At 35.7% G+C, this 19,637-nt stretch overlaps 1 protein-coding gene across 1 annotated transcript; it reads left to right on the top strand.

The window, feature by feature from the left end:
• Window positions 1–4,495: 4,495 nt before the first annotated feature.
• LOC113238792 (protein takeout-like) lies at window positions 4,496–18,139 on the top strand. Its single transcript, XM_026475632.1, has 5 exons — window positions 4,496–4,614; window positions 7,974–8,199; window positions 10,244–10,374; window positions 15,415–15,570; window positions 17,593–18,139. The coding sequence occupies exons 1-5, from the start codon at window positions 4,542–4,544 to the stop codon at window positions 17,772–17,774; spliced, it is 768 nt and encodes a 255-aa protein (XP_026331417.1). The 5' UTR covers window positions 4,496–4,541; the 3' UTR covers window positions 17,775–18,139.
• The last annotated feature ends 1,498 nt before the right edge of the window (window positions 18,140–19,637 follow it).

The following is a 19,637-nucleotide window of genomic DNA, read 5'->3' as shown; positions in this document are numbered from 1 at the left end:
TTAACTGTAAATTGTGTAGTGTAACAGTTTTTGTAATCATAATTAAAATGAGCTGTAATAAAATATCAACTTTTTGAAACATACTTTTAATAACTCAAATACCTATTAGCTCCTTACTGCGTAAAACGTTTAAAAACTAAATAGCCCAACCCTCCACTACGTGAAACGTTGTTGGTCACAAAGTCGTTATTAGATTCAGACCGTCTAACACACGTGTGGAACCAATGTTTAGAGAATGACGCAAGATGGTTTTACTACGACTATCGCGTCGCAGTCATAAGCCACGTCTGAGGCCACGCTGTTTTCGTACCTGACTGTACTGTGTACACAATGACGTGTTCGTGTCAAGGTCTGTTGCGGGTTGCTAGTTACCACATCATTTGCCTTTGAATACATCAAAGGACCTCACTCGTAGGATTTACACGGCACATGGTTTACGTTCATTTAAAGTTGGATATTGTGAAGGCGAAGTGTATAGTTTAAAGAAAATATGTTTAACGTTGATAGACATTGTCGCCAACAGAACAATATCCTGCAGTAACAATGTTTAAAGTTTTATCTCGTTGCACATAATTAGACCTCCTTGCGTATTGTCTTGAGTCTTTAGAATATCATGAAGCTGTAAATAATGAAATTACAATGAATATGAAACAACTTTTGTGCTGCAACTTGAGGAAATCACCCAATTCAGAAATATACTTATGTTACATTTCTGTACTACATAGTATTATTATACTATCTTTGTTCGACTTCGTATTGTGTTAATTGTGTTTTTTTTTTAAATTAAAGTTCAATAAGGTAAATCTTTATTTATCGTCTTCTTTAACCAATAGCTCCCTAACCTTGACTGAACACATAGGATAACTATTTATTGTAACCATCAAATAATAAACGCAGCAATAAGTAACGTTACGTGGAACTGAGTACATGGAACTACGGGGAATAGACGAGTAATTTTACGTAAAATGCTACTGAATTGTTAAAATAAGTTACCACGAAAAAACTAGCCACGAGATTTTTCCTTATTTTTTGTGGATTCAACCTTTTCAATGCCGGGTTTTATTTAAATCTCCAACAGAATGTAATTTAAAAAAGAAATATTACCTTTCAATAAATGTATGCAAATTAGACAATTCAAAAACATATCGTACAAACAGTAAGATAATAAATGATACGAATCAACATGACCAGACAACCACACAAGAGCAATTGAATTCACTCCGCGGCATCACCCAGAATATACAATCTAAAACCAATTTAGAAAAGACCTTCCAAATTGGTCCGAAGCGTTTGGGCCACCGAGGTCGCCGAAAGATAAGTTCATGAATGGAAATTCCGAAACGAAATTTTCAAATTTGTTCACATTTATTCACAAACAGAGAACTTTTTAAAATTGAGCTGTAAGGTTTTTGTAAGCCTTGTTTTTTTTAACGACATAAAACAATAAAATAAGTGTTGAACAAAAAAGGTGAAACATGTGAAATGACTTGGTAACATAATTTTTTACACAAAAATAACACAATGTCAATTTTATTTATTTTGTGCAAGAGTTTAATGACGAGCTAATGACGTAGCTAACAATAACAAAGATTTTATTTAGTCACATATTAAAACTAAATCAACAGTAACCACACGTAAAGTTTTATATCTGACAAGAAAATCTTTGAATATTCTGCTTTACCCCATTTAAAAAGGACAATTTGGTATAGCTTACCTATAGATGAGTGCACCTAAGTCGTGGCATTGCATAGCATTCTTAAACTAACGGAAAATTAAACTAGAGGGTGATTTCTAATAATAAGATGTTGTATTTTTTAGTAAGGTCGTATCCAGATAGTATCGTGTATTTACTCGCATAATGACGAACGTAACCCACTCGTGTTAAGGCTCAGTTAACTTATCTCTAGGCTACTTCCTATCTCTCAGGGAGTACCAGAGTGTGAGGACGACTACTGCTTTCATTTCATCAAATTGCTCGTTATTTTCCAGTAGACTGAAAGCAAAATTGCCTTACAACTACTTATATCATTGCAGTGCATATATCACGTAAAATGAGAGTTTTTTTAAAACTTTTAACAAGGTCTTTAACTCTTTACTATATGGTGTTTATAGGGAATACAGGGAAGCTCAAATTGTATGGTCAATTAGGGTCAGTTAGTTAGTTATTTTTAGATTTGATGCAATAGATTACATAAGTATAAATCTTTTTGACTTTTTTCTGTAAGGGGTTTAACAGAACAATATTTATACCTCCATTACGTCCAATCTCCTCAATTCCAAATCGCACTCTTGTGGCCCTAGTGTGGTCACACTCCAGTAACAGATGGATCAGGTCTTCTATTCTTTTGCAATAATCGTAGAGGGTTGAGGCTTTAATCTATTAAGTGATAAAATTTATTTAGTGGAATGCAACCAGACGTGACTCCAAATGCTGAAAAAGAGATTCCCTAAAGAGTCCTGCACCGTCAAACCAAGGCTTTCGAGGAGGTTGCGGTCGCATCGTCCTATACCAAATACAAAATGAGAGTCTATTATATCTTTATGTTATCAATAAGAGCAGTATGTGCCTTTGTGGTAGTTGTGAAACAAACGAGAGTACAAAAGAATCGAAATTGTCAAAAGAACAAGAATAAATTTTGAGGTCCACTCTGGATCCTTTTACATGCTGTATAGGTACATTTTTTACTAATATACGAAATCTCATAAATGTATCATGAACAATCACAAAATAGGAGGAAATGGAGGAGATATTCACGTTTATAATAAAGTATCCTTATATCGTACCACCACATGACGCCAGATGTGACCATACGTCAATTTATGCTTTTATTACGTAATAGTACCTAAATAAGTAATATGAATTACATAAAACAAATTATATAACATATGTGAAATTTTATAATTCTCCTTGAAGTGGACGGTGTGGACTATAGCGGAATGGAGTGAAGAAAGCGACAAAACACAAATATGGGAGAAACGCAATAGCAAAATATAATTCTACGCACATTCACTGACGTTCACAATCACATCTGTAGAGCTAGCACGACAGGAAGTCGTACGAAAACAAAAAACACAGCAAAAACATTGAAAAATAATACAAAACACTTTAAACCTCTCTACTGAAAAGTTGTCATTGTGGATCGTAATTTTGGACAAATCAAATTTAGTTTTTGTGTATCCTAGTAGTAAGACAAGAAAATAATATCATATATAGAGAGATTATTTATTTTTTTATGATAACAAGTGACGAGACGAACAAGTCGTGCGCCTGGTGGTAAGCAACACGCCTGTCCATAACAGTTGCAGTGCCGTTCAGATTATTAAATCGCAAAGATCTGACGGGCACTGCCAACGCGCCCGTCACCCTCTGACGTAAATTGAAAAGTCCCGTGTGCCTGTAATTTCACCAGCACCATCACTCTTCAAAACCAGAACGCAGTAATTGCTCACATTACTACTTGGCGACAGAAATAAGTTCTTCCTGCTCTGTCCTTCCCTGGACTCTTGCGCAAGAGGCTCTACTGCTACTAATTAATTATTTATCACAACATGCAACTCTGCAGTGTTCTGATAGTCAAATTCTACATACTATGTGCTAGAAAAACAAACATAATATTGTACTGTGAAGACTAGAGCGTGTTGCATGAAATTGTATGTTGGTGATGTGTCATTTTTCTGGTTGCGACAGAACCACACGCCATAGATTAAAAGTTCAATAACTAGAATAAATTAAGACCTATGTAGTTCTATTTAATATAATTAATTTAATAAAATTATTATGCTTAGTGATTTTTTATATAATATCTGGTACTAACCGACACACCCGTCCATAACAGTTGCAGTGCCACTCAGAGCTTCAAATCGCAATAATCTGAGGAGCACTGCCACTGCGCCCGTCTCGCTGAGACAGAAATTAATAAGTCCCATGTGCCTGTAATTTCACCAGTACCCTTCAAACCCGGAGCACAGCAATGCTCACATTACTGCTTGGCGGCAGAAATAAGTAGGTGGCAGTACTTGCCTGGACGAACTCTTTCACAAGGAGCTCATTGCTGTGAATTTTTTTATAGAATTAAATATCTACTAAGATTAATAAGGTAAGATTAATTCTATAAAAAAAATTCACTTTTATATTTTATAGAATTAAATATCTTAGTAGATATTTAATTTTATAAAAAAATTCACTTCAAAATGATTGTGGTAAATTGTTAACTTAACCTGATAGCAATCAATCAGCAGGTATTCGATGAAAAAATTTACATAAAACAGACAGTAAAAACAGGGATCGCAAATATCAATTACGAGCTCGCGTACGTGTATTCACAAAAATCCATGACACACTAACTTTTTCTTCGGACGTTCACAACATCCAATGTGCAAATGCAATAAGACTTATGAAAACTGCCTTTGAGTCCTTGAAGTGTTTAATTACAGCTCAAAATTAAATATCCGTAAGACACACGGTGGAAGCGAGGCGCCATTCGCTAAACGCACCTCGGCATTATCGCACTAATACGGACTTAAGATTAATAAAAAAAAAAATGTTCAGGTACGCGAGTTTGTTATTAGTGTCTTGTTTGTGGTGGCATGGAAGCTTGGAACTCGTGCCGTTGCGTAAGTTTCCAAATATTTTAATTTTAATTTTTTTTCATTTCCGTAATCATTCGTCATAAATTTTAATTTTTTTTTATATACCTAGTACTACAAATTTTGATTAATACCTACTAATGAGTCTAAGTACATAGTACGTTGTAAAGCCATATAAATACAAATTTTAATTGTTTGTTTAATTAATAATAATATATGTAATTAATAAGCAATTGCGAATAAAAAAAAATTGAGCTGCGTTACTGTTGTAAGTTTGAAAGTAACAATAAACGTCATATGCAATAATATTTCATGTCCACAAATAAGTGCCCTTCATGGGCAATAAGAAATTACTTATTACAATTTGAAAATTTTTCTCTGTGTGTATGTATTTGTACGTAAATATTATGATCTTTTAATGGAACAGTTTCGTAACTGTGACTTCAACATTACTGCATTGCTATCTGTTTTCCTACTTTAGAATGTACCTCAGTTGTAATGTTGAAAATGCAGCCTTATTCTTTTCAAATTTAAAGTTTATTTTGATATAAACGACTGAAATTTTAAGTACTTGCTTAAATGACTGAGTATATATATATATAATGAGTCGCCTACTTTAAACATGTTGTTTTGGTTGTGGAGATATGTAAATATTAAGTGCACATAACACGTAAAACTTTAGTATTGTGTGATCTGATTCTCCTGCTAAACCACAACATAGTCGTATAATATTTATTTATATACATAATATAATATATATGTCGCCCGACGTGTTCTAATCGATGTGCAAACCGATTGCGCGCGGCAAGTGGGTCGCAAGCGCGGCACTCAAGCCGGCAACGCGATTGCAATACGCATGCGCGTGTATTTCAACAGTGTAATGGTACACCAACCGAAATAGTTCTATATTTCGCGAAACATCCAAACTGACACAAACAAATGGGCTATGTGAAAATTTTGAGTACTTTTATGAATTCACGAAACGAACACCTTTGTTTTCTCTCTCTTCTCGCTCTTTCCTTTTTTATTTATATTTAGTTATTTTCGATCAACTGATAAATAAATAGTGTTATTGTTATTTAAAGGTAACACGCGTAATGAAACTTTGTATTTACAAACTATTTAATGGCAATGAACATTGTAACCATTTGACTCATTTATCTCTAACATTTTTTTAATAACCCGGTTTTCCTTGTTGTATGCACTCTTATTAGCGTTGTTAAAAAGATATAAGTACCAGCTGAAGCCACCGGAATTGGGCTATACGGGTTTATTTTGACTAAAACGGCCTTTCACTAAAACATTCAAACAAACAACTGCAACTAAAATATTGCACAAAAATGTTACTTCTTTCCATCAACTATTCGTTGATTGTTTAGGGAAATAAAACTTTTATAAAAATGATATTTCCAAAGGTGGATCAATAATTGTAAGGTTTAATTATTGGAGTGCCATATTATATACAAATAAACATAATTCAGTTTATGTTCCCATTATACTTTTACATATTTTATTGAATGCAATATCTCGTTAGTATAGACATAAATAGCTTAGAAGAAAACCATGGAAATACAGGTAAAGGTAGGCAAGTGCAATTTTGCTATACATGACGTGAGCACGTGACGTTGCGCACGCCACAATTTCGCAGTGATCTTGCGTTAGTAAATACAAGTAATATTCCTATTTTGCAAAACTTCTAGGCTATTTCCGAGGCGGTATTGCCAGTTGATACGATGCATTATCTTCAGAGTTAAAGTTACATAAAATGTATAAATTACGCGAATTGGTGCGTTTAAAAAGTTAGTAATGGACTTGATTAACAATTTGTGATATTATTTACTATTTAATTGTTCTTTTTTTTTCTTTATTAGCCTTAGAACCTCTTATATCATACAATATTACTTGTAATATGTATGACACCATGTGTATGTAGTAATTCTTTTTTTTTAAATCAAATGTTTTATTGGTTTGAATTGTACAGCCAACAGCACATGAAGCTGTAGGTACATTATTGTTCAAATATCGCCTCCAAAGCAACGGAGCAAGATCCGTCAATGTATAGCTTGATGTGCTGTCATCTGTACATACTATGTTTTTACTATTATCTTTCCTTTAATTGTTTATTATTCAAATGCATCACTACTTCTTAGTTTTTTGTAGTAAGTAGTGGGATTCGCTGTGGACCTTTTGGAGGGAAAAGTGTCATTTTTATTTTGACTTTCAATTATTTTGTGAAATCTAGTTTAAAGTGGAATAGGATAGTGCTATTGTGCCTTAATCGAAGATTAAAATGCGAAAATTATACGAATCTTGAACTAAAATACCCGTATCGGCCCGTTCTAAGGAATCCCGAGTCAATCCAAGTCAATCAGTATCAAATTGCCTATCCTCTTTGTGGCGGCCATATTTACAGAAACATAATTAAATGAAGACATGGCTCAAAGGACTTGTATCCAAGCCAAAATTATTAATTAAAAAAAAGTAAGTAGTGGTTAACGGTGTTGGTGACATGGTCACTACATATTTACTGCAAAAAAAAATATTATGAGAGAAGTGGATTTATTTATTTAGATTACCTACAGAGAGACACAGAGTATCGATTCGAGACGTCAATAGTGCTGCGCCGCCGCCCGCATAGTGCATTCGAGTTTCTTATCATTATTGACCCAAATAAACAAAAAAATAATAATGAATTAAAACTGCCTGCAGCTTATTATTGCAATGTGAATTCCTTTCTCAAATTTTTAAAACTTGCAGTGTCCTACCGGGGTCCATATGAACCTTGAGTATGGAAAAAAAAAGAACCATAGATGTAAATCTACGATATTAACACATGTAGGTATAATATCTCAGACCCGGTGGGACTTGAACCCACGACCACGCTGCACCGTAGGTCAAGTTACCGAGCTGCCGAAATTCTCTTTTGTCGAAAATCTTTATACTGGCTTTATACTGATATTAGTAGTAGGAGAGCTCCTTGTGAAAGAGTTCGTCCAGGGAAGTACAACCACCTTCTGTCGCCAAGCAGTAATATCAGCATTACGGTTTTTCGGTTTTGAAGGGTAAGGGTGCTGGTGAAATTACAGGCCCATGGGACTTGTCAACTTATGTCTCAGGGAGAAGGGCGCAGTGACAGTGCCCCTCAGATCTTTGCGATTTAAAGCTCTGAGAGGCACTGCAACTTTATTATCAGGCGCACGACTTGTTCGCCCCGTCACTTGATATTATAAAAAAAGAACTGATTCTTTTGTCTGAGAATTTTATATTATGTGAATAAGTAACGTAAAGATTCACCTTCATAAAATTCGACTTATAGATTTATAACACTTAATACCTCCTAAACTGTAAACGTGAAATGGAGTTTCAATTATTATTTATTTTCTCAGCGGACTTTATCCACCCCTGTGCTGAACTCACAGACGAGTGCTTCACCAAAGCAACCCTTGATGCATTACCCGGGATCGTCAAAGGCATCCCAGAAGCTGGTATCCCAAGTCTGGATCCCCTCCTCCTGGACAGAAACATCAGTATGAACCTTCCTGGCAACCTAAAAATGACCTTCCACAATGGAAAGCTTATAGGTCTCAGCACTTGTGTACCAGATAAAGTTTCGTAAGTAGCTATGCGTACGATACCTATACATACGAATATGACACTTGACACTGCAACGACCATAGATTTAGTATATCTATATACTAAATCTATGGCAACGACAGACATACAGTCGACTCGGTAGGTAGTGCCTTACTTTTCTCATTCGTAAAGAGCATACTCAATATTGGTAACATGTAAAGTTTTCGCTCTTAGATAGACAGATAAATTATTTATTTGTCACAAAATATACACACATGCTATACATATTTACTAGATAAATAACTTATAGCTCTTTTAGCTGTCATTATCAGCGTGGCGGACGGACGCACGAACGGTGGCCTAAATCCTCACGATTAAACTAAAATAGTGCGACTGTGTCCACGTTATTCCATCAACCAGCCTTTACTCCTTTCTATATTTTGTACATAGAAGGAAGACATTTTTGACGTTTGCCACTTTCTATATAGGTAAAGTTTAATATTTGGAATTGAAATAGCGCGTCCCTCTACTCTGTTAGAGTGTCACCACACTTATTGACACGAAATAGCACTAATCCGGTCCGAAAAAGCTTTCTGTTCATGCTATAAGAAAGAAAAAGACGTTGAGAGTTGCACTTTCGAGTTGAGACGCGAAATGCAGAAAGTCTATTACACAGAATTTCGCTTTTATATTTCGGAATCTACCACATCGCACGCAGGATGTGTTACTTATTATTGGTCTGCAGTATACACAATTTGTTTTATATTAGTGACTAATATTAATCTTTAAACAGAAATATTGAAGACAATTTTGTCAGCAGTGCACGCGGTGTCTAAATACAAATTTTCGTTAGTTTTGCACTTCCGCTATATTTCGAATTTACTGATTTCTATTTTTAACAAGATTGACAAAACAGATATATTAAGGCGAGCGTGTGTAGGCAAGTTGTTAAGGGCCGACTAAGACGAACTTACCAAGACCAAAATTGATGACGTCTTAACGAAAGGCCAGTTCAAGTGTAACCTTAACCGAGCATATAATATGAATTCACTGTTGCGTGTTGATGAGGCTAAAGATGTGTGACTGTAGCAAGTGGCACTTGGTATGGTAAAAAAATGGCGTAAAGTATATGTACTCACTTTTTACAAAAATAACATTTACTTCAAAGTCAATAACGTCATTACTGCATGATCTAATGTACTTAGTTTATGAGCTCGCTAGAGTGAAATTTGAACATTTCGTAACGTTACTTGCGCACTATGAATACACGTTACGTTACAATGGTTTGGCGAAAATTCAAGGTCAAAAACTACGTTAAAGCGTACAGGTTTGCTATTGTATTTTTTTGTAAATCCACGTCTCTATAATATGTATATTTTCATTTGGGTCTTTACCTTTTTTTTTGTTTGCATCGCTGCTAAATGTCGCCGTGTGTAACCGCTCTAAGCGCAATTGTGTATTCGCCCGTAATTTAACAAAAAAGAAAATACCAATATTGTTAAGGACACTATGTGTCTCCAAGACCGTGACGAGCTAAAACATGATTTGCATAGAAATCGTAAACATTTCAGTGATTCAAATTCCCATGGAAATCTAATTCAGAGCCTCCTACACGAGGAGCTACTTTGATACACCTAACTGCTAAATCAGAAATATATTTTATATTAAAGAACATTTAATTAACGACAATGAATTGGAGTTATTAATTAAGTTCTTTCAACAAGAAGCGACCATATTGCAGGGGTGTAAGCTTTACTTTCGTTTCTTGCAACAAAAAATTGAAAATTTATTAAAATAAGACTATCCGATGATATGGAATACCACCACGAGTCATATTTTTGGTGCGACTATCACTCTTGCACTCCAAAACAGCACAATAAGGCATTTTTCTAGAATTTTAGAGAATTTGCACGAAAGAATGACACAACCATACCATACAAAGCGAAAATGGCGGCCTGACCTCAGATAGGTCTTTGGAGACCCTATAGTTAGCACGCGTCAGACGCTAACTAACCACTTCTATTATATTTATTGTTCTGTGTTTATAGTCATAAGTACTGTTATATAAGCTGTTATGTGATAGGTCGCGGCGCGAGAAACGCACATTTATCTTCGAGCTGCACTGCAACTTCACAATCAAGGGCCACTACAGCCTGCAAGGTCGACTGCTGCTTTTCAACCTGGACACCGATGGTAACGCGAAGATTAAAATCTGTAAGCATTTAGTACCTACTTTTTTATTTACTCTTTACATAATCTCGCAAAGAAATTCTCGTTATTGCACAGTAGCTCGCATATCTGTTTTGATTATAGTGAACCTCCGTAACGTATCAACCTCTTGGTTATGCGGGAAGGGCACTATAACCTTCCCTTCTAAGTTCAGATTCTGACCCCGTATCAGCCAGTGTACAGGGCTGTCACAGACCGTTGTCACTGACCTTCATCCGGTTCTCAAGAGGCTAGTGCCTCGAGTGAACCGCTCCCTATTTTCCAGATAGGTATCCAAGCTGTAAGCTCGCTCACTTTCCGTTGTGCATTGCACAACTAGCGGATGCCACCGCTAAGCCGTCGACTCTAAAGTCCACTACCAAATCTGTTCATAGGTGTCGGACCACTTCTAAGACGCGTTAGACTCGCACGAGATAGACGACCCGGCCACATTACTTAGGTATGTCCGTCTCTACAGGTCATCACAAACTCCAGCGAGTTCATACCCAGGTCCGTGTCCACCAGAGACGCTCGTGAAGGCGGTCCACTGGCGGCGGGCTTGGCCCGGACGCCCGCTGTACCCTGGTCTTGCCGGCTAGTCCGGTATCTCTCCGGAATACCCTATTCTCGAGTCGGTAGATAGGAACAAAACAGTGCTCAGCAGTGGAATATGTGATTTAGTGCAATGACCTCGGTGTGGTTACACTAGAACGTCTTAACATACATACATATATACTCTTCACCTCCTTTTGCCCATCGGGGTAGGTGAGAGCTACAGCCTTAATACATACCCTTGATATAATAAGGCCTTATCTATAATGATAAATTTTCAGGAGAGAGGTTTAAAGATTCTACAAATGAAAATAGTCGATAACTTTTTTCATATAGCTTTCAGGAACTCTCCTGTATATAACTCCGTTATAACTCCATAGAGTTTCACATATATTCACATAATTTGTTTCATGTAGTTCCTATTACTTTTATCACTTGTCCGTAGGACTTAACGTCTATTATCTTATTTTCCTTAAAAAAATAAAGGAAATAACGATAATGCGACAGATAAACGGTGACAATTTCCATCTAATTTAAAATTGTAGTATTATTTATTTGTTATTATAAATGACTACACAATTCATGTTTTCTTAAAACCATCTATATATCTTCTCTTAGGCTCCAACTGAAAATCGCATTATTGCATTGCCCAGCGCAAAACAGAGCCTACAAGTTTTTTCGGGTGTTATTGTATATTTAGTTTCATTTAATTTTTTTCTTTGAACTAAAACTACTTATGTGTTTGAAATATTATTGTGAATAGCCAATTAAATATTGCTTTCCTTCTTTCTTATATTGATAAAAACATGGAATAAAGAGGTATGGATCTCAACCTAATCTGTTTAAGCCTTTTGGTGACATCCGCTATTTTATGGCTGCAGTCATGCTGATGTAGAATGACGTCACTCAGTTAGCTCCAATAACACTATCGCAGAACAGTATATAAAACATTGTAATGAAACGAAACATATTATGTACCTTAATAAAAATAATATATTATGTGCCACACAACCACACCAATTGCCTGGTCTCAAACCAGGGAATTCTTTGTACTGTGAGTACCAGAGCAATGGAATTCACTCCAGAACACCCAAACCAAAACCAATTCAGAGTAATTCATTTCCCAAATTGGTCCTACCGGAAATCAACCCCCAAAACCTCCGCTGTCGGAGCACCTCACTCAAGCAGGGAGAGCATGCACAGGTGGGGTTATAGCGCATGTGAGTGTGGTGGCTTTTCCCAGACAATGGCACATCTTTTGACGTGCCCTGCTTGTCCGTACATCTGCACACGCGAGGACCTGTACAACGCCACTGATAATACTGTGTCAGTCGTTAAGTACCAGTCCTCACAAGTGTAAACATCAGAGTCGACACGCTAAGAAGAAAAAGATCAACTTAACTGTACCATTAGCAATCAGTAAATTTTAAAAAGATAACCTATATATTCCCTATATAGTCAGATCGAATTAGATTTTCTTTGTGCAAACTAGTGGAGTATTTTCACAAAAAAAATATGAATATCGTGGTAACATCACGTGGTAACATACAGCTAGAAGTTATCTGCTCGCATCGGAGGTGGTCATCCTGCTGAAGGCTGGACGCGACAATCATAATATTCAATAAATAAACAATTCGAACAAATATAAATGCTAAAGGATCTGCTAAGTTTTCACGTTTATCGAAATTTATTCGGCTGTTTGCGGGCCGAATAAATTTCGATGAATTTTGGTATAAAGATAGATGGGACCTAGGAGAAAGATATAACTTACTTTTGAGGGTGGAATAGGGGATAAAGTTTGTATTGAGAACCAATAAAACTACGAAAATTAGTATAGTACCCACACAGAAATCTAAATAATTTTATTTAGATCTCTGTGGTATAGTACAATAGGCTACTCAAAGTACTTATTCTACGCAGACAAAGACGCGGGCTCCCGCTAATGTAAAATAAAACTTCAAGCTGACCAATCACCGCCCTACGGTGACTTTCTAAGCACCATGGCATGATACCTGCAGGTTAATTAGTGCTGGCACAAAGTCTCTGTAGTAAATAGCTTTCGAGTGAGTAGTGCGAATGCTTTTAATGGTTTTTGTCCAATTTGGGGTTCATTTTTAAATCGCTCGCTACAGGTAGGGTAAAATCCGGATAGTTGCGCCACGGGGATACTTGCCACGGTTTCGAATTAACTATGTTACGGGCGTTTGGTGGCAGTAGCGAGCTACTACAATTGTAAGTACCCCTCCCGCAGACCTCAGTGCCACATCAACCGTCAGTTTAGACGCACGCGTTTTGTCCGTGTGAGCGAAAATCTTCCGCGGCGAAACTTCGATAGGCGTTGAAACTATATTGGTAAGTAATTTCTATTGAATATTTTTATTACTGATTGTCTTTTCAGTCAACTTTTTGTTTCGTTGCGTGCATTAGAGTTTACATTACACTATTTATAACATTTTATTGCTAAATTTTTTTTCCAAATAAAAAGGGCAAGTATCCGTATCAAAAAGGATAGTCGCCCTAGAAACTAGTCGCCCTGGGGCAACTATCCGCAACTATAAATTATTTTACGAGCAAAGGGAGATTTTTTTCTTTTTATGTTTTTTAACTCTTTGTGGCTATAATTAAGCTTGAATAAAATAAATATTGAGGTTGTGGGTTCAAGGCCCACCCGTGTTAGATATTTTTTTGAATGACTTATTAAATAAAATGAAATAAATGGTTAACTTTTTATGTCTTCATTTCTAGGTAACACAGATTATATTAAACTGACCGAAAGAAGAGCTTTAAGGAAGAGAAGAATACAAATTTACAGTTCTGACAGTGAAAATGAAGAAAATATATATATTATTCCGAAATCACTCAAAGGAAAAGCCACCAAAGGACTACCAACCAAATCAAGATCGAGAGATACTGAAAAGAAAATAAAAGTCGAAAATGCTAATTTAAAAATAAAAAATATAAATAAACAAAATTCTGATAATGATTATTGCGTAGAATGTTTCGAGAATTACAATTTTACTAAATCGAAATCAGATTGGATTCAATGTCAGATATGTCGAATGTGGTTGCATGAAACTTGTACAACATTCGAAAACAATTGCATGAGATGTGGAAAGATGAAAACCCTTACTTGTGATGACTAATATTAACTAATGCTAATGCCAAAGTTGATTGCCATATTGTTATATTTTTAAGCTAAATAATAATTTTGTATTAATAACAAGTAACTAATTTAAGATTTGGAGGTTATTTTTGTTATATTTTCATAGTTTTAAAACAAAAAATTAATAATGTTGATTAGTTCTTAACAAAAGATTGCAGTAAATAATAAAGACTGATTACGTTAATTGATATAAATTTGTTTTTATTTAAAATAAACATTGTGAGGCATCTATCCCCGCACAAGGCAAGTATCCTCTGAAGTATTATTTCCTTTAGGCGACTATCCGCCAGAGTAGGCAACTATCCTCTTTTTGAGAGGTCAAATAAAACAGGAATTACTCAAAACCATTAATAAATATGTGCACAAAAATAGGCTACTATTATAGTTCAAAGACCTATATTTTGATATACATGTAGCATTTTTCTTATTAAGTACATACTATTTTATAATAGAGCTTTTTCTAAAAGTGGGGCAACTATCCGGCTTTCACATACGACATAGGGATGTCGTTCCTCTACAATCTCCTCTTTGCTATCCATTTATGTCGGTGTGTTTTCCGGTTATAGGATGAGTCACTGATTAAACCAGAAGGCCAAGACCATCCTTATGTAATGCCTCCCAATATGGCGGCGCAGATTGAGACAAATAGTATTTTTATGCCCCTTCTTTTTCATAGAACAACTTATTTTTTCTTAAGTGGTTGTAAAAAATACTTTGTATTCAAATTTCGTATTAAAAATATTAAGTTGAATTTAAAACTTTTTTGCATGTTTGTTTTTAAAACTATGTGATCATTAGCAGATCATGTGAACTAAAAATCGGTCACCTCGGCAAGGTACAGCGTTAGTAATAGGTAAGTAATAGGTGCCCTAGGGTAATTGACTTGCCAACTGCCCATAAAAGAAACTCTGGTAAGATCACGACCTGCGGCCCCTGGGACACATTGCTTTGCCGTTTAAAACAAAATTAAAAAGTGGCATTGGCACTTAAACGCATTTACATATTACGCACTTTCTTGTGCCGCGGGATCAAAATGCCTACATGGCTTAACTTGTTTTAATTTACGAATAGGCTGTAGGACGCAAGACGTATTAATGCACGATGATCGGTTTCTACCTATTTAGAAGCTACCTTCTACCTATTTAAAAGCTATTTAGAGAATCGAACCCGGGACTTCTGCGTAGCAGATCAGCATGGTAACTGTTCGGCAACAGAGGCAGTATTAAACTATTATTAGTATTCGAGATGTAACGAAAATGCTCATTTCAGAAGTATGTTTTAATTTAAGTAGTAATAGTTCCGTTACTTTAAACCCGATATTTTTTTCGTAGGGAATCAACGAATACGTCTCGAAGTGCTGGAGAAGGTGGTGAAAAACGACAAGGGCGACGGACACTACAAAATCAACTCGTATAAGTACAAAGCTGACTATGGCACCGATCTCAAACTTAATCTCACAAATCTCTTTAGAGGCAGCGCTGAAATTAGTAAGTACACAGAATATCTAGGCTTTCCTAAATCTCGTCTAACAATATACACATACATACGTACATACATATATATAGGTATATATGTCGTTATGTATGTAGATAGATATTACAAATATGTATATTTAGAAATAAAACTATTTTTACGGATCGCGCTTTATCGCGAGTTTAATCGCGTTTCCAATTTACATATATTTTGCACATATTACAAATTTGATAAAAATAATAAATAAGAATAAGATATTTAAATTACTAACTTTTGGAACTATAGTTCAGAATAAGGTGGTTTGCATTAATATTAGACCTAAGTGACTGGTTGATGACTTCGTCTTCTCCGACGGACCATACTGAGGCCGAAACGTTGGTTTTTAACATTTGGACACGGGAATAAACGCGTTACACACAAATAGGAATTTTTCACACCTACCTAGATTCCCGACGTTTCGGGCAGGTTGCACTGGCCGTGGTCACGGGCTGACTGCTATTCGTATGTAAACGCGTTTCTTCCCGTTTCCAAATGTTAGTACCATGCAACGCGAAAGTTTAAAAGTATACGTTGGTTTTTGTTTAAAAAAGCAAATATACGCGATTCACTCGTTCTCCGTCTGACATCCACCCGAAACAAGTATTTCCAATAAAGTAATACTCGACCAAATTTAAAGACAATGTTAAGTATGAAGCTTCATTCGCATCGTGCGTCTGTTAATTTCGCAACTGTTTCAGGCTGATGTCGGACAGAGAACGAGAGTAGACCCCCTGGCCCCCGATTCAGAACTCTTCGATATTTAACCGAATCATTCGATTGGATATCGTTCTCGAATCGAAGGGCGCTTTCCGAGCTATTCAGAACATTCGAGTTACAACGTTCGATTCGGATACGATATCTTTATCCAACAGCATTTACGGAGTTAGTCGGTGAAATAGATTATAAGAAAAATTAAAATCCTTTTATATACATTTTTAAGACTTTAATGGCCTAAAATATAGGAATGCATTAGTCTTGCACTAAAATAAATTAATAAAATTGAACGAAATCCAATTTTTTTTTTAAATAAATAAAGATTTCCATAATACATTCTTGCTTTGTAAACAATAGGACGTTCGGTACTCATTCGATAACTGTGTTCTGAATAACGTTTGTAGCCTTTGCCGGTCGAGAAGTTCGAGTAATCGTACGGGTGAGACGTCACTTCGGTTCGGTTTCGAATTCGATAGTTGGTTATTGTGAATAAAAATGAAAAGAAATCGTACGATAATTATTAAAGAAAGAAAGAAAGATCAAAGAAAAAACTTCTTCGATCCGGCCGGATTCGAACTGACGTCTTCTAGCTTACCGTGCCAGACGCTATACCAACTAAGCCACGGAACGAACCAGCGGACCTCACTAATTTTTCTATGTGCTTGCGTCGTGTCTTTGTATTTGGTTTTTCAACCACTTTTTAGTCGTAACGCCGTCTATAAAAGATTATCACCCAGTTAGTACCTTTACAGTTACCAGTCCTTTAATCAATTCAATAAACATTTAAAATCGTACGATATCTAATCGAATCGGTCGACAACAGAGTTATCATAAGGTTCTGAATCGACCTGCTGATCCGAAAAAATAGTTACATTTTCAATGTGTAATAATCGCGAAAAATTAGGTTGATCGCGATAATTACTAAGAACACGATATAAAAATATTGTTCATAAGTCACTTTATTCGCCATACACAATGGGTAGGTAATATAATAGCAACATAAATTAATTACCTCCTTTTTTACGCTGGGAAGTGGGAAATGCTTTACGCCTACCACTCGCATCGGGGGTACAGCAAGCGGTTATGTGGGACTCCTGTATACCCACTAAAACCCAGCGGTCAATCCCACCGCCATAGAGAGACGACTCAGGATCCGCCTACGCATGCTACTGGGTCATATTACATACCTAGCGTATCTCTAACATTACAATTATCAAAAAGAAGCACTTCACCATTTACAGAATGTGTATATTACACGAATTAAAACAACAAATGAATTACAGGTGCTAACGTCCTACAAGTATTGAACTCGAACTCGCAACTGGTTGCACAGGAATTTGGCGGACCGATCCTGGACTACGCCATCGACTACGCCATGAACGTCACGCAACGATTCTTCGACACTTACACGTACGACCAACTCACGCATATACCACTCACTCAGGAGTTCTTTGAGAAGGAGTAGCCTTTACCAACAGTGGTGTAGAATAAATGGCCGTGCAGTGGTTATGATGGGAGCACTCCGTGTACAACATGTTTCTTTCTAATACATGTAAGGGACCTGCATTACATCTTGATGAAATATGATGCTTATCTAAAGTAAAGGCCTACGTTGGAAAACTAAATGTTAAATTGTCACTAATTACACTCAGACGCAACACCGACGTAATATTAAAAGGCTTCCCTACGTAAAAAAGCTATATGTGATGTAGTAAACTTTGTCAAAATATCTTTAGCTACTGCAGAGCAATTATATTCTATCTTAAGTTGTATTATAGTTGTACTCTGTTCGAAAACAACCAACCGCACGGTCATTTTGAACGTAGACTCTTTAGAAGTAAAAACAACCGTCACGAAAAATACTAAAACCCCTTAACATAAACAAAAGATCGCACGTCAAATGGTATGGTCAGCACCAGCTTTAATACTTATTCCTAAGACCCTTATTCCTTACCCTTAAACACTCAGAATTATCAGTGGTTTATACGTGTTTTTTTACGTATATTATTGGTTTTCGATTTGACAGCTCTTTCGGGTAGAATTTCGATGAATGATAAAAATAGTGTTGCCCAAAATCGGTCTTGATCTTGAGTCCCGGTTTTGTACTTGTAATTTTGCAAGACCGAGACAGACTCTGCAAGACTTGAGCAAGAACAAGACTGAGTCACTAGACGTATGGGCGTTAGGTATTGGTGCATTTGGTTTGAAATTAATATCGATATTGATAGATGTTCCCAGGTGTAGGTAATCAATATTAACTAACTACCTACAAAGTTACTTATTTGTTATACCTATTGTGTTGATGATTATATTTTGAAGTATATAGTTTTTTGCATACATAAAATAATATGTACTTGTAATAAAAGTGTGACAAGAAAAAACACTAGCGAACAATATATACCGAAAATGAAAAATCTAAATAACGACCCGATGGGCGGCGTAGTGTTCCCTGAAGCGTATCATCATAACTTGTACCCATAACATACGTTAACTAGTATTATTTATTAATGCATATGAATAATATTGCGAGTTTAATCTAAATTAATCTAAAATTGTAACCAAGGAACGTGATCATAAAAATATTGGAAAGTTAATTTTTCGTAATTTCGTTGGCCTTCATTGTACCTACGTCAATATGTAATGAAAACGAACCATTCTATTGCTTGTTCTAAAGTCTAAACAGATCCTCTTTGTGACTTTTTGTAAGAATAAGATAATTTGTTAAGTAATAATAGGTAATAGCAAGACTTACGAGAATCTTGTATCAAGACCGAGACCAAAACTGACTCTACAAGACCAAGGCCAGATGTACTGACCCGAGACCAAGACTAAGACTGCGATTTTTTTCAATTAATTAATTGAAAAAAATAATAAGCTGTCTTGATTTTGCATTGAGCATCACTAGACGAACAATTGAGCTACTTATTAATATAAGTTTTACTGTGAATTGTAATAACAGAGAGTTGATCTTATGATGCTTGTAATACCAATATGATCACACATTCGCTGACAATAAATAAATCTAGTGACTTACTTTCTAAAATGTGATTTTGTAAAAATTTAATATTTTCTTTCCTAGTTGGGATCAATTTCTATACTTAAATTTTTTCCAAAAGCCACTGGAAGCCTTGTATTTAAGACGCAAAGTGAAATGTTGTACTTATATTTAGTATGTTTCTAAAAGGTACATACTTCGACTGACATTAAACTTCAATCAAATGTACTATCTCAGTAGGGTACATGTATGTTCGAAGGTGAAGGTATGGTTAATGGTAAAGTACTATAAGTGAATTTATTTGAATTATTAAATTTTAATGAATGATTTCAT

This window comes from Hyposmocoma kahamanoa, unplaced genomic scaffold (assembly GCF_003589595.1).
Source record: "Hyposmocoma kahamanoa isolate Upper Pololo Valley unplaced genomic scaffold, ASM358959v1 98263, whole genome shotgun sequence".
Classification (NCBI taxonomy): domain Eukaryota; kingdom Metazoa; phylum Arthropoda; class Insecta; order Lepidoptera; family Cosmopterigidae; genus Hyposmocoma; species Hyposmocoma kahamanoa.
This window is presented reverse-complemented; position numbering and strand designations above follow the sequence as displayed.

Coding starts and splice junctions, on each gene's coding strand:
- LOC113238792 (XM_026475632.1), top strand. CDS start 4,542: ATGTTCAGGTACGCGAGTTTGTTATTAGTGTCTTGTTTGTGGTGGCAT. Junction 4,615..7,973: donor CTTGGAACTCGTGCCGTTGC/GTAAGTTTCCAA, acceptor TTATTTTCTCAG/CGGACTTTATCCACCCCTGT. Junction 10,375..15,414: donor TAACGCGAAGATTAAAATCT/GTAAGCATTTAG, acceptor TTTTTTTCGTAG/GGAATCAACGAATACGTCTC.